The sequence below is a fragment of the Hemitrygon akajei genome, chromosome 15, assembly GCF_048418815.1.
Source record: "Hemitrygon akajei chromosome 15, sHemAka1.3, whole genome shotgun sequence".
Classification (NCBI taxonomy): Eukaryota; Metazoa; Chordata; class Chondrichthyes; order Myliobatiformes; family Dasyatidae; genus Hemitrygon; species Hemitrygon akajei.
The window spans coordinates 10989599-11014410 of record NC_133138.1 but is presented as its reverse complement, the minus strand read 5'-3'; the positions used below and the strand labels follow the sequence as shown (position 1 = coordinate 11014410).

The following is a 24812-nucleotide window of genomic DNA, read 5'->3' as shown; positions in this document are numbered from 1 at the left end:
ACACACCACATTGCTTCGAGTGAATAGTTGTAATTGGAAGAGGTGCGGGTGTCAGTGGACCAATGTTTTAAAAAAACAAGCAAGAAAAACTAGCTAAGAAGCTCGGTCACAAAGATTTTAAAACAACAGGTGATGGTTTGTCTCGATGGAAATATAGGCACCATTAACTTCAAGAAGACGTACAGTAGGAAAGATGGTGCTGGTGCTATAAGTGTAGAAACACAGAAATCTACAAAACTCTCCGAGTTGCTTTGAACATTTTGTGTAGATGATATCTACAATTCTGATGAAACATGGCTTTTGTTAAAATCATGCCATGCCGGATGGTTCTGCACTAGGTGCCTGCTCTGATTTTGTTCATTCACAGTCAATTAAAACAACACAGCAGTGTACACAGGATGAATTCCTTTGTCGATAACTGTTATGAATTAATATCCAACTTATTGTGCTGTGGTAGCACTGTATTGGCAGTGTTCTAATTTGTTCTGTTATTTCATTTAAATACACAATTTATTACTCAGTTAAATAGTAGTTTGTCTTTTTTATACTTTTAACATTTTTTTTCCATGAAACTTTGGATAATTAAAGCAGCCGATAAATTGTGCCACTGTATTAAATCCACTGTATTTGCAAATTCATTTGCATTCAATTTTTAATGTTTGGGGTAAAATATGTGTGTGAAATAGCAAATTATTGCTTGAGCAATAATTTAACTATTATTCACCTTCTCAACCACCTCTCTGTTTTTTGGATGATCCATTATCTGATATCAGTGCTGATATCTTCATAACACTACATTTGCTAACTCCCCATTGCTGGATGGATCTTGTAGTTTTAATGTGAACAGTGATCAGAATTGTGCATGTGTTAGTTTTGATACATATACACTTTTACTTTTGATAAAGAGAGAAGTTTTAAAAGTTTTGTTTTTCTGTAATCTGTGTCATTCTGCACACACTATATGACCACATACAACAATTGATAAAAACGATTGAGAAATGATTGAAACCTTGACCTGGAGATGATATAAATTATCATCAAATTTTCCTATCTGTTGTCTTTGACATTAACAAACATTCAAAAAATAATTATTTTGTCTCAGATTTTGGAGCTTTTTGATAAGAACTGTAGTAGGAATGATAGTATTAAACAATGAGCTGTACTCATTAAACGGCAACATGATGTAAGTATTAGTGTTGTCCAGGTGATCCAAGGCCGCATGAAGAGTCAATGAGATTGCATCCACTGTAGACTTGATGTGATATGCAAATTTCAGTGGGTCCAGGTCCTTGCTTATCAAGTCGTCAACTTTTATTGTCATTTCGACCATAACTGCTGGTACAGTGCATAGTAAAAATGAGACAATGTTTTTCAGGACCATGGTTCACATGACACAGTACAAAAACTAGACTGAACTAAGTAATAAAAAAAACAGAGAAAGCTATACTAGACTACAGACCTACACTGTACTGCATAAAGTGCACAAAAACAGTACCGGCATTACAATAAATAATAAACAGGACAGTAGGGCAAGGTGTCAGTCCAGGCTTCGGGTATTGAGGAGTCTGATAGCTTGGGGGAAGAAACTGTTATATAGTCTGGTCATAAGAGCCCGAATGCTTCGGAGCCTTTTCCCAGACGGCAGGAGGGAGAAGAGATTGTATGACGGGTGCATGGGGTCCTTCTGTTACGTACCCCGTAAATGGGTCACTTACCAGCAAAGATAGAGAGGTCCGTTGAAGTCTGATGGTACTATTTTTAAAAGTATTTATTGATAAAGGGGCACAAAAATAAGATTAATGCAAACACAGATAATATACGTCGTCAATACTAAATCTAAAAGCGCGGGTATAATAATAATCAATAAGAAATAGCTCTATCATTGTCTAGGGGATAATGTATTGTCCGATGGAAATATAACAGTCACTGTTAGTTCGTTCAAGCTGCAGCGTTTTGGGTTTAAGAGAGAGATGGTTTTAAACTTGCCCAGGTCTTTTATGATGCCAGTCCTTTGAGTCGGGGGAGTTGATTTCCCCGTTGCTAGCTAAAAGCCGTTTTCCGTGGTACCAGCCACCAGTTCCAGGCAATGGAACTGAACGCACGTGGCCTCCTTCAAATGGCTTCCCGCTATTACGGGATCGCTAGCGTTTCTTCTGGTGCGTCTGAGGGGCTGTTCCTACAGACCCTCTTTTATCCTGACTCGCAGGGTCGTAGATGTCAATCAGGTTGGGGTGATGCAATCTCTTTCTCACCCAGCCCACTTTGCCTGAGGGCATTCACGCAGCATAGTATCTCAATCCACAAATGTGTCTCCAAGAGACAATGGCCATGTCCCGTAGCTTTACATCGCCGGGGAACGAGGCATTCTGCACGTCTCTCTCTCATTTCCTGGGTCCCCTGACCCAACCCAATAGTGATCTTGCGATTCTCACAAAGGAGGGGGCTGCAGGCATAACACTTCATAATGCTGTTCCCTTTGCGGATGCAGCGTGTAGTGTAAATGTCCGTGATGGTGGGAAGAGAGACCCTGATGATCTTCTCAGCTGACCTCACTATCTGCTGCAGGGTCTTGTGATCCGAGATGGTACAATTTCTGAACCAGGCAGTGATGCAGTTGCTCAGGACGCTCTCAATGCAACCCCTGTAGAATGGGATGAGGATGGGGGTGGGAGATGGACTTTCCTCAGCCTTCGCGAAATGTAGAGACGCTGCCGGGCTTTCTTTGCTATGGAGCTGGTGTTGAGGAACCAGGTGAGATTCTCAGTCAGGTGAACACCAAGAAATTTGGTGCTGTTCACGACCTCTACCGAGGAGCCGTCGATGTTCAGCGGGGAGTGGTCGCTCCATGCCCTCTTGAAGTCAACAACCATCTCTTTTGTTTTGTTCACATTAAGTGACAGGCTGTTGGCTCTGCACCAGTCCATTAGCCGCGGCACCTCCTCTCTGTAAGCTGACTCGTCGTTCTTGCTGATGAGATGCAGGTGTTGATTCTAGACATAACCAAAGCACTTAATCACCATAGATGTGAGTGCTCATAGCTGTAGTTTTATTCTCCTTTTAAAAAGCATTGAGCTCATTTGGGAGTGAAAAATTACTGCCATTCAAATTAGGTTTTGCTTTGTAGGAAGTAATGGCCTGCAAACCCTGCCAGAGTTGACATCCATCCGATTCCACCTCTAATTACACTCGGAATTGTTCTTTTGCTCTTGAGGTCACCCTCTTTAGATTGTACCAGGCCTTCTTGTATAGTATTGGATCACCAGACATGAATGCCACAGATCTAGCCTTCAGCAGGCTATGAATCTCTTGGTTCATACACAGCTTTGATTTGGGTATGTACAGTATGTTTTCAAAGGCCTGCACTCGTCAATGCAGATTTTAATAAAGTCACTGACAACTGTGGCATATTCATTCAGGCTCAAAAATGAATCTCTGAATATTGTCTGGCCCACCAACTCAAAGTAGTCCTGTAGGTACTTCCCTGCCTTCCTTGTCCATACCTTTTTGTTCTTATCTACTGTTGCTGTGGTCTTTAGTCTTTGCCTGTACTCGGGGAGTAGAAGTACAACTAGATGATCAGACTTTCCAAAGTGTGGGCATGGGATAGCATGGTAAGCACTCTTATTGATGGTATAACAGTAGTCCAGTGTGTTGGCTTCTCTGGTTCCACAAGTGATATGTTGGTGATATTTAGAGATATTTTCAAGCTGGCCTGGTGAAAATACATCAAAATGATGCAGAAAGTATCAGGGCATGCTATTTCATGCCTATTGATTATGTCATTCAGTTCATCGAGAGCCTGTTTGACATTGGCCTGAGATGAAATGTACACCACTACCAAGATGATGGCTGAAAACTCCTGTGGCAGATAAAATAGACAACAATTGATCGCAAGATGTTCGAGGTCAGGTGAGGAGGACTGGGACAAACCACCATGCTTCTGTACCACGGAAGTTAATCATAAAGCATACTCCAACTTCTCTGCCCTTGAAATAGTATGCAGTCCTATCTTGGTGATGAATAGTAAAGCCAGCAAGCTGTATTGCTACATCCGGGATTGCGGGGGATATCCAAGTTTCCGAAAAACAAAAAACACAACAGTCCCTGATCTCCCTCTGGTACGGCAATCTTGTTTGTGGTCTTCAGTTTATTTTCCAGAGACTGTATATTTGCCAGCAGAATAGCCAGTAGTGGAAGTTGGCACTTGCTATTCCTTAAATAAACTTTTAAACCAGCGTGGCATCTTTTCTTCCACTGTCTTAAAGGGGAACTACACTTATGACTGGAGACTGCTGTCTGAAATTCGTTGACTTTGAGTAGCAATAGATTTTTAAACGCCTTGAAATGATGATGCTTACTGTATTGTCCATGGCTGTGGCTGTGTACTTCAGCTGTGGCAGTCTAATGCAGGAATATTTGATGATTTCTATTGGAGCAGCTCACACAAGTCACCTCCTTAATAGCAGCACCAGAAGTTTCTACCTCATTAACGTTTCTTTCTACAATAAGGTGGACTCTTCAGTTCACAAGACTACCTGGTTATGATCTTGCACTTTATTGTTTACCTCCACTGCACTTTCTCTTTATCTGCTTTACTTTATTCTGCATTCGTGATTTGACTTGTCCTGCCTGAATGCATTGTGTAATGATTTGATCTGTGTGAACAGTATGCAAGGTAAGGTGTCACAATATCTAGTACATGTGACAGTGACAAAACAGTTTCCATAAAACTCCATGGTCACTTGTTTAACCAATCTCCCTATTTCACCTTCCTTGGTTCATTGCTCAGTTATGTCAGATCACAGTTGCAAGGTAATGTTTTCACTGTATCTCAGCACAATAAGAAACTAATTCCATTTCCACCTATATAGCCTCCCTTGACAAATCCTCTAAGTACTGCAGCATTGATGATTTTAAAGGAGATTGTTCAGTGAAACAATATGGGTGCAACTCTCCTCCTTCCTTCCTTTCACCTCTGTAACACCACAGAATTGTACCCAGAGCTGTCTGTCCTGTCTCAACCATGTTTATATAATAGCAATAACATCCCAATCCCATTACCTATCCATGCTCTGAGTTCATCTATCTTACCTGTCAGGTTTTTTTTGCATTAAAGTAAATGCCATAGATCAGAGCATCCTATTTCCCTGCCTGTACTGCCTGCTGGACTTGATTGAATTCACTTCTATATTTGCCATAATTTTATTAACCCCAGCCTCTCTTGCTCTCTCTGTTTCTTGTACAAGACCCTTAAATATTTCTGTTTAAATAATTAGTTTTATTTCATTCTTCTTTTCAAAGAAAACAACTTCATGTTTTTCCACATTATACTCCATCTACCAATGTTTAGTCCATTCACTTACCCAATTCTTTATAAACTTTTTATAGCTTGCTTTATCCCTCACTGCAAATTTGGCTTTCTTCCTCAATAGCATTAATGCATATCATAACCAGCTGTTAATTGCATCCTTAATAATTGATTCTAGTTTTGATTTTAATTACATCAATCAAGCAAACTGGCCTATAGTTCATTTTTGCTCTGTGCCTCAAGCTCTTAATGAATAAACATATCTCAGTAACAGACACAAAATGCTGGAGGAACTCAGCAGGCCAGGCAGCATCTATGGAAAAATGTATAGTCAACGTTTCCTCCAGCATTCTGCGTGTGTTGCTTGGATTCCTAGCTGCTGCAGATTTTCTCTTGTTTGTGAAACATATCTCAATGACAGTTTTCCCATTCTTTAGTTCATCTTCAGAATATATTAATTTTTAGAAGATTGCAATCAATGCTTCTATCGTTTTAGCCATTCCTTTTAGAATTTTGGGCCTCAAACCATTAGATCAAGGGCATTTATCAGTCTTGAATTTTATTAAATTGCCTAATTCGTAGATTCTAGTGATGGTATTTATTTCTTCTCCTGTATTTTTTCAGCAATGGGTGGATTGTTTTTAGTATCACTTGCTAATAATTCCAAGGAAATATATGCAACTCCTTTGCATTTCCTTATCCCCCCCATAAATAGTTTGCTAACCTCATTCTGTTCAATTGCTATGTTCACTTTTACTTCGCCCTGTTTTCTTGCAGTTCTGGTAATCATGGATGAAGCTACAACGGAATACTTTTTGATATAATAATTGAAGTAATATTCCTGCTGTAAAATGGTTTTATTGCTTATTTTTATTTAAACAACCTCATCTGCGGAAAGAGTTCAAAAAGGAACTAAGGTTGATTGAGGAGAAATCAACATAGTCATTGAAGCATTCTCTGTCCTTCTGTGCATCAACAATTCCTTCCTGTTTTGTTTCAAAGGTTCCAATCCAATTCTGGAGTTAAATACTTTTTAAGCAGTAAAGTATAGTAGTAAATAGATATTCCCTTGTAAAAGTGGTTCCCATGATATTTACCTTAAATGCAAGAAAAATATGAAAATGATAGGAAGTTGAGAGGCAGTGAGGAAAGCAGATGCTAAACCTACAAGCAAAAATGAAAACCGGAAGGTCGAACATGATGGAGCTAACGTTTTGAGTCGCTCTGTTTATTAGCTGTTAACAAAAGTTGGTTGCCGAAGGAGTAGGGCTGGCAGCTCAATGCTGAGTTTGAATGAGACCACAAAGGAGAGTTTGAGGAGGGACTTCTTCACTCAGAAGGTGATGCTAATGTGGAGTAAACTGTAGTGGACGTGGTGGATGTGGGTTCAAGTATAACACTTAATGGAGTTTGGATAGGTACATGCATGATGGAAGTATGGAGAGCTATGGTCCGGGTGAAGGTAAATGGGACTAGGCAGAAAAATCAGTCAGAAAGAATTAGTCTGCAGAATCTGTTTCAGTGCTGTAATGCTCTATGATTCTGCATCTGGAAAGACATTCTGGAAAGACAGTGTGATTGCGGGACTGTCACAGCAGGAGGAGGAGCGAGGGGCTCGGGAGAGTGCTGAGTGCTGGGAAGCAGCTGAGGAGTTGAGGTGAGTGTGCTTTAAAAGGAGCGTGGATGGCAACTGAAGGGTTAAACAGTGTATTGATTAGTTGATTAGAGGGAGTGAGTACTTGAGATAATTGGCAGGGACAAATAAAAGGAGGGGTAACTGAAGAGGAGCGGCCAATGTGATAGTGGCTCAGGGTAGGAGTGGAGCTTTGAGGCTTTGGCTCGAGAGGCTTTGGTGAGCAGAGGCTGAGAATGAGCTTGCTCCCAGTGAGGTAAGGTTGGGTAAGTTCCTTTAATTAATTTAATTAACTTAGGAGTAGGTAATGGAGGCAGCAGTTAGGGCAGTTGAGTGCTTCGTATGCAGTTTGTGGGAAGTCAGGGTGAGCACAATTGTCCCTGATGACTACACCTGTAAAAGATGCATCCAGCTGCAGCTCCTGACAAACCGAGTTAGGGAACGGGAGCTGGAGCTGCATGAACTTCAGATTATTACTGAGGCAGAAATAGACAGGAGTTTCAGGGAGACAGTCACCCCTAAAAGGAGGCAGGTAGCTGGGTGACTGTCAGGAGAGGGAAGGGGAATAGACAGAAATAGCAGAGCACCCCTGTGGCTGTTCCCATCAACAATAAGTATACCGTTTTGGATACTGTTGGTGGGGTCGACCTACTAGGGACAACTTGTAGTGGTCGCAGCTCTGGCACTGAGACTGAACCTCAGCTCAGAAAGGAAGAAGGGAAAAGAGGAGAGCAGTAGTGATAGGGAATTCGATAGTTAGGGGGACAGATAAGAGGCTGTGTGGGAGAGATCGAGAATCCCGGATGGTGTGTTGCCTTCCTGGTGCCAGGGTCCGCGATATATCTGATAGAGTTCTCGGTATTCTCAGGAGGGAGGGTGAGTAGCCAGATGTCGTGGGCCATGTTAGGGACCAATGACTTGGATAGGAAGGAGGAGGAGGTACTGCAAAGAGAGTTTAGGGAGTTAGGTGCAAAATTAAAGGACAGGACCTCCAGGGTTGCAATCTCAGGATTGCTACCCATGCCACGTGCTAGTGAGGCCAGAAATAGAAAGATAATGCAGCTAAATACATGGCTGAGGAGATGGTGCAGGAGGAAGGGCTTCATGCTTCTGACAATTGGACTTTGTTACAGGGAAGATGGGACCTGTTCTGACGGGACGGTTTGCACCTGAACTGGAGGGGGACTAACATCCTTGTGGGTAGATTTGCTAGTGCTGCACCGGGGGGGTTTAAACTAGATTTGCAGGGGGGAGGGGAACCAGAGTGTTAGAACAGATAGCGAGGTGGAGGAGGATAAAGGTCATGCGAGGACTGCATGTATAGACAGAAATCAAAGGTTTGTACATGATAGAAATGTTCTCAGGTGCATTTATTTCAATGCAAAAAGTATTGTAGGTAAGGCAGATGAGGTTAGGGTGTGGATTGGCACATGGGATTATGACATTACTGCTGTTAGTGAGACTTGGTTGCAGGACTGGCAGCTTCATGTTCCTGTGCTCCACTGTTTCAGACGTGATGGGGGGAGGGACGAAAGGGCGAGGAGTGACATTAATAGTCAGGGAAAATACCACAGCTGTGCGTGGACAGGTCAGCCCGGAGGGCTTGTCTCCAGAGGCCATATGGGTGGAGCTGAGGAATGGGAAAGGTGTGACCACACTAATAGGGTTGTATTCTAGGTTGCCCAATAATCAGAGAGAATTGGAGCAGCAAATCTGTAGAGAGATAGCAGACTGATGTAAGAAACAGAAAGTTGTAATAGGGGATTTTAACTTTCCACATTGACTGGGACTCCCACACTATGAAAGGTCTAGATGGCTTGGAGTTTGTCAAATGTGTTCAAGAAAGTTTTCTAAATCAATATATAGAGGTACCTATGAGAAAGGATGACGTCCTATTAGGGAACCAGACAGGTCAGGTGACAGAAGTATATGTAGGTGAACAGTTTGTGTCCAGTGACCATAATATCATTAGTTTCAAGTTAATTATGGATAAAGATAGGTCTGGTCCTCGAGTTGAGGTTCTAAATTGGAGAAGGGCCAGTTTTGTGGAAATGAGAAAGGGTCTAGGAAGAGTGGATTGGGATATGTTGTTCTATGGCAAGGATGTGTTCAGTAAGTGGAAGGCCTTGAAAGGCGAAATTTTGAGAGTACAGAGTTTGCATGTTCCTGCCAGGATTAAAGGCAAAGTTAACAGGCATAGGGATCCTTGGTTTTCAAGGGATAATGGCGATCTGGTTAGATAGATAGATAGATACGTTATTCATCCCCATGGGGAAATTCAACATTTTTTTCCAATGTCCCATACACTTATTGTAGCAAAACTAATTACATACAATACTTAACTCAGTAAAAATATGATATGCATCTAAAAACACCCTCTTAAAAAGCATTAATAATAGCTTTTAAAAAGTTCTTAAGTAGTTTACTTAAATACATTGAGTCCTAACCCCAGCACTTTAACATATCTTATTCCTGGCGGTTGAATTGTAAAGCCGAATGGCATTGGGGAGTATTGATCTCTTCATCCTGTCTGAGGAGCATTGCATCGATAGCAACCTGTCGCTGAAACTGCTTCTCTGTCTCTGGATGGTGCTATGTAGAGGATGTTCAGGGTTTTCCATAATTGACCGTAGCCTACTCAGCGCCCTTCGCTCTGCTACCGATGTTATACTCTCCAGTACTTTGCCCACGACAGAGCCTGCCTTCCTTACCAGCTTATTAAGACGTGAGGCGTCCCTCTTCTTAATGCTGCCTCCCCAACACGCCACCACAAAGAAGAGGTTAAGAAAAAGAGAGAGGTGTATAGCAGGTATAGGCAATAAGGAACAAATGAGGTACTTGGAAGAGTATAGAAAATGTAAGAAAATACTAAAGAAAGACATCAGGAAGGCAAAAAGAAGACATGAGGTAGCTTGGCAGATAATGTGAAGGTAAACCTGAAGGGTTTCTATAAGTATATTAAGAGTAAAAGGATAGTAAGGGACAAAATTGGTCCCCTAGAAGATCAGAGTGGTCGTCTATGTATGGAGCCTCACGAGATGGGGGAGACCTTAAACAGTTTTTTTGCATCAGTATTTACTTGTGAAACTGGCATAGCATATATAGAAGGAAGGGAAACAAGCAGTAGTGTCATGCAACATATAGAGAGGGTAGCTCGTGTTGTTCCGTTGTTTTAAAAAAAGGCTCCAAAAGTAAACCAAGTGATTACAGGCCAGTGAGCCTGACATCAGTAATAGGTGAATTATTGGAAGGTGTACTGAGAGATCAGATATACAAGTATTTGGACAGCCAAGGACTGATTAAAGATAGTCAACATGGCTTTGTGTGTGGTAGATAGTGTTTAACAAAGCTTGTAGAGTTTTTCGAGGAGGTTACCAAGAAAGTAGATGAAGGAAAGGCTGTAGATGTTGTATTCATGGACTTTAGTCAGGCATTTGACAAGGTCCCACATGGGAGGTTAGTTCAGTAGGTTCAGACACTAGGTATCCATGGAAAGGTTGTAAACTGGATTTCAAATTGGCTGTGTGGGAGAAGATAGAGTGGCAGTGGATGATTGCTTCTCACACTGGAGGCCTGTGACTGGTGGTGTGCCTCAGGGATCTGTGCTGGGACCATTGTTGCTTGTTGTTAATATCAATGATCTAGATGATAATGTGGTAAATTGGATCAGCAAGTTTGCTGATGACACTAAGATTGGAGGCATTGTAGACAGCGAGGAAGGCTTTCAAAGCTTGCAGAGGGATCTGGACCAACTGGAAAAATGGGCCAGAAAATGGCAGATGGAATTTAATGCAGACAAGTGTGAGGTGTTGCATTTTGGAAGGACAAATCAAGGTAGGACATATACAGTAAATGGTAGGGCATTTAATTAAAGCTTTTAATATACAAAAGTATTGTAGGATGCTGTGGAGAATGATCAAACATAACTGGTGCTTTAATGAGTGCAAGTCCTCTGGTTTTACAAAAGCATTTCCCCATCTTGGGTTACAGTGCAATTTGGGGTCACAAAGAGATGTGGTTGCAAAGACATTGATAGTGTAATGTTAGAAAAATCCTTTTCAGTTGTCAGTATAAGGTTTTATGCCATTTTTTGAGCATAATGGCATTTCTCTTTTGAATGAATTTTAAACAAATTTGTTTAATTACAGTATTTAAAAAATAGGCCACAAAAAATTCCAGCAGTTAATGTTCTGAGACAAAAGATTGCAAACATTTTTCAGCTATTATTTCCTTGTTTTCATGCCTCAGTCTGTGCTCGCTTACTTTTTAATGATTTTTATTTCATTTAGCAATACAATGTAGAATAGTCCCTTATGGCCCTTCAAGCCACGCCACCCCAGTAACCCCCAACAAATCCAATTAAGCCTAACCTAATCGCAGGACAGTTTACAATCACCAATTATTCTACATTTTTGTAATGTGGGAAGAAAACGTAGGACCCAGAGAAAACACACATTCCATGGGGAGGACGTACAGAGAACCATTTACAGAACAGCACCAAACTCTGAGTTCTGGAACACCCTGAGTTGTAATAGCATTGTGCTACTGTGGCATACAGCATTATGAGAATTGAGACTTAGAGGCTAATGGCATCATGAGTTTGCAGTAAAGAAGACAGAATACATACTGTGATTTTTCATTTCTCTTCAGATGCCTTTAAGTATTTGTGCAAGCAATCAGTCTGTTATACTGTGTTCACACACCTGTGTTTACCCATGCTACTAAGCAATTAAAAAGTACCTGGAACAGCAGGTGGTGTTTTTGTCATGTTTTCATGATCCTTGCTTTATTGTGAAATATTTAATTATGTATGTAACTCTGGTTTGATTCAAGATTTTTTAATGTCATTTCATGTACACACATGTAAGGATAGCAAAATAATTGTTACTCTAGATCAGATACAATGCAAAAACCCCCCCACAGAAGATGAGAACAAATAATAATTTAAAAACTCACAATAAATCTAAATGCATAAGAAAGCTTATATACAATGTATGACCATAAAATGATGCTAACTTGTACATAAGGTGACTAAAGGGAAATAATAAAGTGGAATTAGTGGGTGGTGGTGTTGATCATGCCAACTTCTTGAGGAAGATAACTGCTTTTTGAGTATGATGGTCTTGGCATGGATGCTACATAGTCTCCTGCCTGATGGGAATGGGACAAGCAGTTCATGAATAGAGTGGGTGGGATCCTTCATGACATTACTGTATACATGTCCTTGACGGCAGGTTGACTGGTGTCAGTGATGGAGTGATGGTGTACATAAGAAGGACTAAGCAGAAGTATGGCATTTGTCCCCTACTTGCTCATAAAAAAAATAAAAGGATTAAGGCGTTGATGCCGAGGGCAAAAGACAAACTGATGTTCAGCTCACTTCTCTCAATCAGCCAAGATCTCCTATCTGAGCCTATCCTATCTTCCTGTGTTTAACTTGTCTTCCTCTCTTTTCACTACCATCATTGGACAGGAGGTGTAGGAGTCTTGGGTCCCAGCTGTCAGTTCAGTAATAGTTGTTGCCTGCAGTAGTCAGGCTCCTGGACTGGATTCAATTCCCTCAGTGACTGTGGACTTGCTTTTGGGGACTCTGAAATTCATGTTGTTTGTATCATTTGTTTCCTTTTTGTTGTTTGATGACTTGTTCTTGCTTTACACATGGATTTTTATTGGTCTTTGCTGTGTGGGTTTTTTTGTGGATTCTGTTGTTTTCTTTGATTTGTGGCTGACTAAAAAAAGATAAATCTCAAGGTTTCACATGCTATACATGCCTTGATAATAAATTAATTTGAACTTTGAAGCTTGATCTGCTATTCAGTAACATGAAGGCTGAACCTTTACCTCAGAATAATTTCTGTACTATTACCATGGATATTACCAATATCCAAAAATCTGCCATTCTCTGTCTTGAATATACTCTGATAAAGCAGCCACAAGCCACTTTAGTAGTAAATTACAAAGAAACAAGACTTGGATGGCTCAGGGGCAGGAATGGCTACTTAGATTACCAGGCTTTAGCTGTTTCAGAAAGCACAGGAAGGGAGGCAAAAGAGGTGAGGGCATGGCATTGCAGATCAGAGATAGTGTCATGGCTGCAGAAAAGGAGGAAGTTGTGGAGGGATTGTCTACTGAGTCTCTGTGGATGGAAGTTAGGAATAGGAAAGGGTCAATAACTCTGCTAGGTGTTTTTTATAGACCACTATAGTAACAGGGACATCGAGGAGCAGATAGGGAGACAGATTCTGGAAAGATGTAATAATAACAGGGTTGTTGTGGTGGGAGATTTTAATTTCCTCAATATTGATTGGCATCTCCCTAAAGCAAAGGGTTTAGCTGGGGTGGAGTTTGTTAGGTGTGTTCTGGAAGGTTTCCTGACACAATATGTAGAGGAGAGGCTGCACTTGATCTGGTATTGGGAAATGAACCTGGTCAGGTGTCAGGTCTCTCAGTGGGGGAGCATTTTGGAGATAGCGATCAAAATTCTATCTCCTTTACCATAGCATTGGAGAGGGATAGCAACAGACAGTCAGGAAGGCGTTTATTTGGAGTAAAGGGAAATATGAAGCTATCACGCAAGAATTTGGAAGCATAAATTGGGAACTACAGCAGTAATGTGGTAGATGTTCAGTGGATACTTGTGTGGTGTTCTGCATAGGTACGTTCCAATGAGACAGGGAAAGGATGGTAGGGTACAGGAACCATGATGTACAAATGCTGCTAAAAATCTAGACAAGAAGAACGAAAACCTTATGAAGGGTTCAAAAAAACTATGTAATGATAGAGATCTAGAAAATTATAAGGCTAGCAGGAAGAAGCTTAAGAATGAAATTAGGAGAGCCAGAAGGGGAGATGCAAAGGCCTTTGGTGAGCAGGATTAAGGAAAACCCCAAGGCATTCTACATGTACGTCAAGAGCAAGAGGATAAGATGTGAGAGAATAGGACCAAGCAAGTGTGACAGTGGAACAATGTGTATGGAACCGGAGCAGATAGCGGAGGTACTCAATGAATACTTTGCTTCAGTATTCACTATGGAAAAGGACATTGGCAATTGTAAGGATGACTTACAGCGGACTGAAAAAGCTTGAGCAGATAGATGTCAAGAAAGAGGATGTGCTAGAGCTTTTGGAAAGCATCAAGTTGGATAAGTCATCGGGACCGGATGAGATGTACCCCAGGTTACTGTGGGGGGGGGGGTGGGGCGAAGGAGGAGATTGCTGAGCCTCTGACAATGATCTTTGCATCATCGATGGAGATGGGAGCAGTTCCGGAGGATTGGAGGGTTGCAGATGTTCTCTTATTCAAGAAAGTGAGTAGAGATAGCCCAGGAAATTATAGATCAGTGAGTCTTACCTCAGTGATTGGTAAGTTGCTGGAGAAGATCCTGAGAGGCAGGATTTATGAACATTTGGAGAGGCATAATTGATTAGGAATAGTCAGCATGGCTTTGTCAAAGGCCTTATGAGCCTGATTGACTTTTTTTGAGGATATGACGAAACACATTGATGAAAGTAGAGCAGTAGATGTATATATGGATTTCAGCAAGACATTTGATAAGGTACCCCATGCAAGACTTATTGACAAAGTAAAGAGGCATGGGATCCAAGGGGACCTTGGTTTGTGGATCCAGAATTGGCTTGCTCACAGAAGGCAAAAAGTGGTTGTAGACGGGTCATAGTCTGCATGGAGGTTGTTGACCAGTGATGTGCCTCAGGGATCTGATCTGGGAACCTTTCTCTTTGTGATTTTTATAAACGACCTGGATGAGGAAGTGGAGGGATGGCTTAGTAAATTTGCTGATGACACAAAGGTTGGGGGTGTTGTGTGTCAGAAGTTACAGCAGGACTTGGATAGGATGCAAAACTGGGCTGAGAAGTGACAGATGGATTTCAACCCAGATAAGTGTGAGGTGGTTCATTTTGGTAGGTCAAATATGATGGCAGAATATAGTATTAATGGTAAGATTCTTGGTCATGTGGAGAATCAGAGGGGTCTTGGGATCTGAGTCCATAGGACACTCAAAGTTGCTGCGCAGGTTGACTGTGTGGTTAAGAAGGCATATGGTGTATTGGCCTTCATCAACCGTGTAATTGAGTTCAAGAGCTGAGAGGTAATGTTGCAGATATATTGGACCCTGGTCAGACTCCTTTTGGAGTATGTGCTCATTTCTGGTCACCTAACTATAGGAAAGGTACAGAGGAGATTTACAAGGATATTGCCTGGATTGAGGAGCATGCATTACGAGAATAGATTGAGCGAACTTGGCCTTTTCTCCTTGGAGTGACAGACGATAAGAGGTGATCTGATAGAGATGTATAAGATGATGAGAGGCATTGATCGTGTGGATAGCCAGAGGCTTTTTCCCCAGGCTGAAATGGCTAACACGAGAGGTCTTAGTTTTAAGGTACTTGGAAGCAGGTACAGAGGGGATGTCAGGGGTCAGTCTTTCACACAGAAAGTGGTGCGTGCGTGGAATACGCTGCCAGGGATGATGGTGATGCTGGGTTCAATAGGGTCTTTTAAGAGCCTCCTGGATAGGTACATGGAGCTTAGAAAAATAGAGGGCTATGGGTAACACTAGTTCCATTTCTTAAGTAAGTACATGTTTGGCACAGCATTGTGGGCCGAAGGGCCTGTATTGAGCTGTAGGTTTTCTATATTTGAATTGACAGGACTGCACGTAGCCTGCTGGCTTGGGAGGAGGAGATCAAAATTAAAAGCACTTGGTTAAGGTGAAACACTGATTTAGTGAAGTGACCTAATTTTCCACTCTGAAAATGTTCAGAAGATATCTCTCACACTCATTCTTTTAGTTATAAATATCATTAGTAATCTCATTGGTATTAATTACAATTTGTAACTTAGTAAGGCTTGTAGCGGGGGTACTGTTTTTTTTTTACAGACAGTCAGGATTCCCACAGCAGAGTGTGAGTGTGTGTATATCATATACATACATACGTACTTACTGAGTTAAGTATTGTATGTTATTAGTTTTGCTACAACAAGTGTATGGGACATTGGAAAAAAAGTTGAATTTCCCCATGGGGATGAATAAAGTATCTATCTATCTATCTACATAGAAGTCCTGAATTTCTGCATTGTTGTTCACTCTGTTGTTCTGAGTATGTTCCAGTGGTGGAAGTGGTGTGTAAACCTCTAAGGTTCCTGGAATATCTACTGGGAAATTCACACGACTTCATTAATTTCTTTGGAAATGAATTACTGTGAGTTAAATAAATTTATGTTTTTAAGCTATTTTAAATGAGATTAAGTGTTTTATGTGTTTTTTTTTGTGATGACTGGTCTTTAAGTTTTTTTTAATCATCCCAAATCCTTCCAAGTTTTATATAGCCAATTGAGGCTGAGACATGGGTCGATCTACTTGAACACTTCAATAAGATTGATGATGAGTACTTCAATGGGATTGATGTACTATGAGCTTTACTGATTACATTAAAGCCACTGTACCTGCATTTCATATTGAAAGTCCATTTGCATTAAGAAGAGGTTTAGGAGATTGGTGATTCTGAGTGGTTTGGAGCTTTGGACCTATTTTTGGGCCAATGCTAAATGGATGAGTAGTTGTATCACATAACTACCTATATTATAGTCTTCAGCTCAGTCTGTGTATCTTCTTATGACCATGTATAATATGTGTTGCTGATAAGTTTGATTTATATATTTTCCTTTTCTTTTACATGTAGTTTTGGCAAGCAATCTGCTGGAAGTCTGAGACGAGGTTGTGAATGTATCGTTTTAGAAACTTCAGAAATGATTGTGGTAAGAATAATTTGAAATACTGTATAGGATTTTTACATGACATCTTGTGCTTCTGTAAATATGATTTAGCTATTTAAGGTATTGGCAATATGTACTTCTGTGGCATTTATAGGGTTTAAACCAACCTTTACAATGAATCCTTTGTTGCCTCTGGCCCCAAACGTGCAAGGGCTCCCTTAGCTATGAATCACCTGACTTAAAGAAATCTAACTACGCACATTCACCCTTAGAATTTTAAAGCAATTTTTAAGCTAGTAATATTCATAATAAATTTCATAGTGTTGATTAATGACAGTGCATAATATATTTCATTTAGTTTAATTATGGGTAGTGAAGGGTAATTGTTCAGTGAAATGTTGTTATTATTATTGCAATTGTACATAGAGCAATACAAACAGGTTACAACAGAAACTGATGCTTCTGACTTATAGAGAACTGGGCTTATGGACAATTCGTAGGAATAATACTCTTATGTAATCTGGTAACTGCTTGTACATGCCAAAAGTTTTCAAGTGTTTAACTATCTTTGTAAAATCTAACATTTTTCAGATTTTCATTTTCCATTTTGAGCTTCCTGAGGCTATTTGCTTTATAAACCAGGTGGTTTTGCCTTTTTCAATCTTAACTCGTCTTGTTTTGAGACCCTGGAGAGAGCCCAATAGAAATGAGCAGTTCTGGCTGACAGCAAGTACCTGCAGTAACTGAGTTAGCCCATTTAAAAAAAATATTATATTGTGATCTTGCAGAGTCAGTAGGAATACCACAGTTTCCTGATTTTCCCTGATTTTTCATTTACAGCAAGAATCCTAATCAGCTTTTAAAATCAACACAGACAAAATGCTGGTGGAACGCAGCAGGCCAGGCAGCATCTATAGGAAGAAGTACAGTCGACATTTCGGGCGGAGACCATCGTCAGGACTAACTGAAAGAAAAGATAGTAAGAAATTTGAAAGTGGTGGGGGGGGATGGAATCCGAAATGATAGAAGACAGGAGGGAGAGAGATAAAGCTAAGAGCTGGAAAGTTGATTGGCAAAAGGGATACACAGCTGGAGAAGGGAAAGGATCATGGAAGGAGGGGAATAATAAATAAATAAGGGATAGGGTAAGAAGGGGAGGGGGCATTAATGGAAGTTCCCCTCCTTTCCCCATTCCTTATTTATTTATTTGTTCTCCCCATTTTTTCTCTCTCCTTTTTTTCTCTCTCTGCCCCTCTCACAATCACTCCTTGCCTGTTCTCCATCTCCATCTCCTCCATCTTCCCCCTTTCTTTCTCCCTAGGCCTCCCGTCCCATGATCCTTTCTCTTCTCCAGCTGTGTATCCCTTTTGCCAATGAACTTTCCAGCTCTTAGCTTTATCCCTCCCCCTCCTGTCTTCTCCTGTCATTTCAGATTCCACCCCCCCTTCCCACTTTCAAATCTTTTACTATCTTTTCTTTCAGTTAGTCCTAACGAAAGGTCTTGGCCCGAAACGTCGACTGTACTTCTTCCTATAGATGCTGCCTGGCCTGCTGCATTCCACGAGCATTTTGTGTGTCTTGCTTGAATTTCCAGCATCTGCAGATTTCCTCGTGTTCAGCTTTTAAAATACCAGGTTAGTGACATAATGTGGAAGAAAAATATCAGTTAGTCTTCCTCTCTTGAATTAATGGACTCATGGTTAAAACAAGAGAGCCTTTGACTTTATGGTAAACACACCTATTAATCTCTTAATATGCTGAAAATCACAATGTGAATGAAAATGGAAATAAAAACTACATATGCTGAAAATTTGAAATAAAAAGAAAATACTAGGGGCTTTTCAATTTGGTGTTTTGTTGGTTGTTCCAAAATATGAAAATAATTTAAATCTACTGCTACACTGCCATGTTCCTGAATTCTTTCTTCCAATCAGTGTGTTGTGTCAGTGTACCAATTTGCCCGAAGTCAACTGTTTGACCGTTTAAGATCAGCTTCAAGTATGAACTGAATTTCTTTTTTCTGCTATCTGCAATAAAATATAACTTTTTTATTCTTTAAAATGTTGGTAAAATTTGCTCTGTTTTGTACCAAGTGAAAAGGATCTGATTGGCTTGTAATTTTGTTCATAAAATGACCTTGTGACTAATTTTCTTAACTGTCCAGAATGATCAGTGTGGATGTAGTGGGCCGAATGGTCTGTTTCCATGCTGAACACCCCTATGACTATGATGACCTATCCTTTAATTCGTACACTTGCTAGCATGTGGCAGTTGAAGTTACAGAGATTACAATGAAAGAAGTACCGTAGATTCCGGATTATAAGCCGCTACTTTTTTCCCACATTTTGAACAGCTTTGAACACTGCGGCTAATACATGGTTTTTTTTCATGCCGCCTCGTAAACATTTTGCCTCGTAACAGTAGACCAATAAAATTGATGAGTAGTTCACAGAGGTCCAATGAAATTGTACGATAAATCAAGCGCACTTTCACAATTAAATTATTGTAAATCAGTCATTTGTACTCACCCTCATCAACATGGAAAATACTCGAAGAAAAGCAAGACCCGAGCGCGTCAGACCCGATTAGACCCGATCGCGTTACGCAAGCGCGTCAGACCCGATTAGACCCGATCGCGTTACGCAAGCGCGTCAGACCCGAGCGAAAACGCTGCTTTTAAGTTAAAGGCGATCAATAACTTTTCCTGGTAGGCTGCCGTATATATATTTTTACCAGTCGCTAGGAGATATTGGAATGTTGTTCGTGCTGTTCAGTAAAAAAGTATATGCAACGTAATTTGTGTTACCGATACGTATGTATATTTAAAAGTAGCGGTGCGGCCTAAAATCCGGTGCAGCCTTTACAATTAAAAAATTGATTTTATTTCTAAAATTAGAGCCAGCGGCTTTTAATCAGGTGCGCTCTGTAGTCCGGAATCTACGGTACTGTTAAATCTGCCACCAAGTTCCCTGGCTTTGTGTTACAGGACCTCATTCTTTGTCTTACCTGTGTTGACAATATCAATATGAACCAAGATTTCTTTCTCTTTAGGATTTTCTGTAACAGCTTTGTGAAATCTTTGACTTTGATACAAAAGTGGCAAGACACCATCCTGGTGCTGCAGCTGCAGAAACACTTGACTAATCCCCTCACTATAGCGTCTCTTACCACAATTGCTTTTGTGCTGTTACGTCTGAGCTATCCATAGTGCTTTAATCATGGTATCTGGCCACATACCCCAATAGTGCATTCACCTACCACAATTTTCCTACACAGAGAAAGTGTGAGGTTTTCCATCTAACTGCCTGTCTCCTTTCCTCTGCCTCATGGTCATCAATTCCTTCTCTAATTGCCTGATTGTGTATTAGTAAAGAATGGACTGCATTGCTTTCCTGCAAAGAAATGTTGAATTATTTGTACTCTTTCCAGCAGAAGAGCCCTGTGAATATGTAAGCATGTTATTATTGATGTTTAGATAAACTACGTGTCAGTGCTCAATTTGTTCTTTTTGTATATCTTGGCTTTGAAATTTCCATCGTAGCTAACTAAAAGACCTACTTAAAAATAGCTATCCCTTGCCGATAAAAAAAACATTCTGAGCCGCCAAAAAATGGTAACTATGCAAAAGTAATATTTGGTCATTAGTATACTGCATGTGGTTTTCAAAAAGTAGATAACTTTGATGAAAGCCATGAGATGCTTGACAGATTTCCTGCAAATATCCTGTTTATATCCCCTGACAATGGAAACAAACTTTTGTAGAGTATTGCAATGGCTGATGTAGAAACTACATGACAAGGCAATTGATACTTTTTTCAACATTAAAAATCGGGCTATGTGATGCTCTGTCTTGACTCTGCATGTGCAATATGAACCTGTGGCATGCTTTGAAAGAGACTAAAATTTGATGTATCTTAAGCATTTTGTAGCCAAACTTATTTGATTTTGTTAATACGAATGCACAGTGTTAAAACATGACCGAACTGAACCAGACTATATATTACATCTATAGAGCAAGCATTCTGTGTTTCTGTAGTATGCGTGAAGGGTCATTGTCAAATGCAGTTTTTGTGTCAAGTGGGTTAAGACCGGATAATTGAATAAGGATACTGGCTGAATGGATAGCACAAATAGAAACAACTTATTTTTAAATTCACTATGGGATGTGAGTATTCCTGACCAAGTTGTACATAATATGGATATCAAATTTTTAAAAATTCTTCTTGTCCTACCGCTGGTGTTCTGCTGCTTTTTGAATGCAGTTATCCATATTTACATATGTGTTTGTTGAAATTATTTAACCAAGGGAAAAAAGATCTTGTTACAATATCTCTTGAGTCCTATTCCCTTTATTTTATCTTATCACGTTTGTTGCTGTTCTTGATGACGTACTGGGGCTAAATGCATACCACTTTAAAATAATTAATATTGGCCTGGCAGTGGGCTGTTTCCTGATGACATTAAAACAAGTCATCACATTTAAGTTTGAGCTGGTCACAGTGATATCCAGATGTAGACATCTTTATTTGATTGAAAACTTGAATTTCATGTTTCTTGGCTAAGATGCTAGTTAACAGATTATTTAACATAATAAGATATAGGAGCAGAATTAGGCCATTTGGCCCATTGAGTCTTCTCCTCTGTATGTCATTTTAAAAAATAAACTTCATCCCCTTCGACAGCAAATACGAGGAAATATGCAGATGCTGGAAATTCAAGCAACATACACAAAATGCTGGTGGAACGCACCAGGCCAGGCAGCATCTATAGGAAGAAGCACTGTCGACGTTTCGGGCCAAGATCCTTTGTCAGGCCTAACTGAAAGGAAAGATAGTAAAAGATTTGAAAGTAGGAGGGGGAGGGGGAAATGCAAAATGATAGAAGACAGGAGGGGGTCGGGTGAAGCTAAGAGCTGGAAAGGTGATTGGCAAAAGGGATACAGAGCTGGAGAAGGGAAAGGAACATGGGATGGGAGGCCTAAGGAGAAAGAAAGGGGGAGGGGAGCACCAGAGGCAGATGGAGAACAGGCAGAGTGATGGGCAGAGAGAGAAAAAAACAAACAACTAAATATGTCAGGGATGGGGTAAGAAGGGGAGGAGGGGCATTAACGGATGTTAGAGAAGTCAATGTTCATGCCATCTGGTTGGAGGCTATCCAGAAAGAATATAAGGTGTTGTTCCTCCAACCTGAGTGTGGCTTCATCTTGACAGTAGAGGAGGCCATGGATAGACTTGATCAGAATGGGAATGGGATGTGGAATTAAAATGTGTGGCCACTGGGCGATCCTGCTTTCTCTGGCAGACAGAGCGTAGGTGTTCAGCGAAACGGTCTCCCAGTCTGCGTCGGGTCTCACTAATATATAAAAGACCGCACCGGGAGCACTGGACGCAGTATACCACACCAGCCGACTTCCAGAAGTGTCACCTCATCTGGAAGGACAGTCTGGGGCCCTGAATGGTGGTGAGGGAGGAAGTGCAAGGGCAGGTGTAGCACTTGTTCCGCTTACAAGGATAAGTGCCAGGAGGGAGATCGGTGGGAAGGGATGGGGGGATGAATGGATTAGGCAGTCGCGTAGTGAGCAATCTCTGTGGAAAGCAGAAAGAGAAGGGGGAGGGAAAGATGTGCTTGGTAGTGGGATCCCGTTGGAGGTGGTGGAAGTTATGGAGAATTATACGTTGGATCCGGAGGCTGGTAGGGTGGTAGGTGAGGACAAGGGGGATCCTATCCTGAGTGGGGTGGCGGGCGGATGGGGTGAGGGCAGATGTGCGGGAAATGGGAGAGATGCGTTTGAGAGCAGAGTTGATGGTGGAAGAAGGGAAGCCCCTTTTTTAAAAAAAGGAAGACACCTTCTTCGTCCTGGAATGAAAAGCCTGATCCTGAGAGCAGATGCGGTGAGGACAGAGGAATTGCGAGAAGGGGATAGCATTTTTGCAAGAGACAGGGTGGGAAGAAGAATAGTACAGGTAGCTGTGAGAGCCAGTGGGCTTATAGTAGATATCAGTAGATAAGCCGTCTCCAGAGAAATGCAAGAGACAGGGTGGAAGAGGAATAGACCAGGTAGCAATGCAAGAGACAGGGTGGCCTGCTGCGTTCCACCAGCATTTTGTGTGTGTTGCTTGACCCCCTTCAACATCTCAACTCAATGTGTAACATTAGAAGTTGCACTTGACATTGGTTAAGAATCTAGTCGAGTTTATTGTCATTTGCACAGGTACAGTGAAATTCTTAAATACAGCAGCATCACAAGTACATAGTGTCATATAAACAGCATTCACGAGAAAAGCATAAATTATTGTCAGTTTTTACAAGAACATGTGTAATTATGATCTTCGTATTACCTAATGGTTCAAAATTTGTGGTCAATTTGCACTTGCACCCCACTAATATTTATAGGAGTTAGAGCTTGCCTCATGAGATAATCCAATGGTAACACACACCTCACAGCTCGATCCATGCCTTCCAAAGAAATCTTGTTGACAAGGTATTCTACAGCATAAGTGATCATTTTGGGGACAATGATAGGGATAACCCCTGTAATTTATCAAAGCTATCAAAATGAATTGGAAAAGTGCTCAAAATGATTTAATTTAAAGTATATTTTAGTTTAAAAATCAAGGAAACAAATACAAAAATATTTAAATGCATTTGAACAATCATGTCCTGTTTATTATTTATTGTAATGCCTGCACTGTTTTTGTGCACTTTATGCAGTCCTCTGTAGGTCTGTAGTCTAGTGTAGCTTTCTCTGTTGTTTTTTTTTATGTAGTTCAGTCCAGTTTTTGTACTGTGTCATGTAACACCATGGTCCTGAAAAACGTTGTCTCATTTTTACTATGTACTATACCAGCAGTTATGGTCGAAATGACAATAAAAGTGACTTGACTTGACTTGATGAAAAGGATGTAATTTTATATCGCCACATTAACTTTTTGGAATTCTCAATGAAATTAAACATCCAAGTAGACGGATTGGAGAATTCAATGGCAGAGTGTAATTGAGAAAATACCATCAAGCAGCTGACTGGAACTTCAGCACCTTCACTTTTGTATGAAAATCCCCAAAATGCTTATGGTTACATGAGAGGTGAATATCAATTGTTCAGAGAACTGATGACTTTTTCCTGTAAAATCAGGACCTGTAACTCAACAAAACTGAAAAGTTAGTAAGATATTTTTATATTTAAAACTGGTGATGCCTTGTATCCTTTTTTTCTTCATAGAAGAAACAAATCATAGAGCATTTAAAGAGACCATTATGAGGTCAGATTACTTAATTAAAGATAAGAAACAGCCTTTAAGTTTTTGTTTTGCTCTGAAGGACCAGAATGAACATGACTAAACAGGAAGATAATTGTATCTACTAAATATGCTGAATTTAGATTTTCATGGTAGGAAATTGAAGAACTAGTTGATAACTGAAAAGAATTTGACAAATAAATGTTACATTGAACAAAATATAGCTCATAATAGAAAAAAATGTTCAGTACTCACAAAACAAGCATGTGATTTTTGCATTGATAAACCGTTATTTACAGTTTCCTGAAAGGAAGGAAGCTGTGGCCTCCAGCTCATTGAAACACAATTTTTCACAGTTATAGTGCGGCTGTGCTTGTGCGGTTTCTATCCCAAGAGCTCCTTTCTCATGTGCATAGTTTAATGTTTTTTTCACATTTCTGATGAATCTGTTAAGATTCCATAGACTCTCTTTGATATGGAAGAACTGGATGTTCAATCAGGATCCTGAACATGTATTTCAGGTTGAAAATGTGAGTGAAAATGAAGAGAAGAATCTACAGAGGGAAGTTACAAACCGGCAGTCTCGTCGCCGCTTCAGAAAGATTAACCTGAAAGGGGAGCGACAAACAATCACAGATAATGTGGATTCATACCATTCTGATGGACCCCAACAGACCAGCACTTGTAACATGGTAAAGCCCTTTCACATAATGTACTTAATATGCTCTTTTTAAATGAACCTTAAGTGAAGTTTAAAACTAACATTCAGGATTCTGGTAATGGCACTACTTTTGAATTTTTAAAAAATGTAAATTTAATAAAGCTATTTCTTGTTTAAATAAATTGTATTTGAACTGAAAGTTCTGTTAAATTTTGAAGGATGGACTTCTAAGCAGAGAT

General features: G+C 40.4%; 1 protein-coding gene across 10 annotated transcripts in view; it reads left to right on the top strand.

Annotated features, from left to right (window-relative positions):
• LOC140739160 (rap guanine nucleotide exchange factor 6-like) overlaps positions 1-24812 on the top strand; it is a 374285-nt gene that overhangs the window by 157000 nt on the left and 192473 nt on the right. For all 10 annotated transcript variants that reach the window (XM_073067168.1, XM_073067167.1, XM_073067164.1 and 7 more), the window contains 2 exons: positions 16644-16719; positions 24434-24604. In XM_073067168.1, the coding sequence (XP_072923269.1) occupies positions 16644-16719; positions 24434-24604 (247 nt within the window). The remainder of the gene's footprint in view (positions 1-16643; positions 16720-24433; positions 24605-24812) is intronic.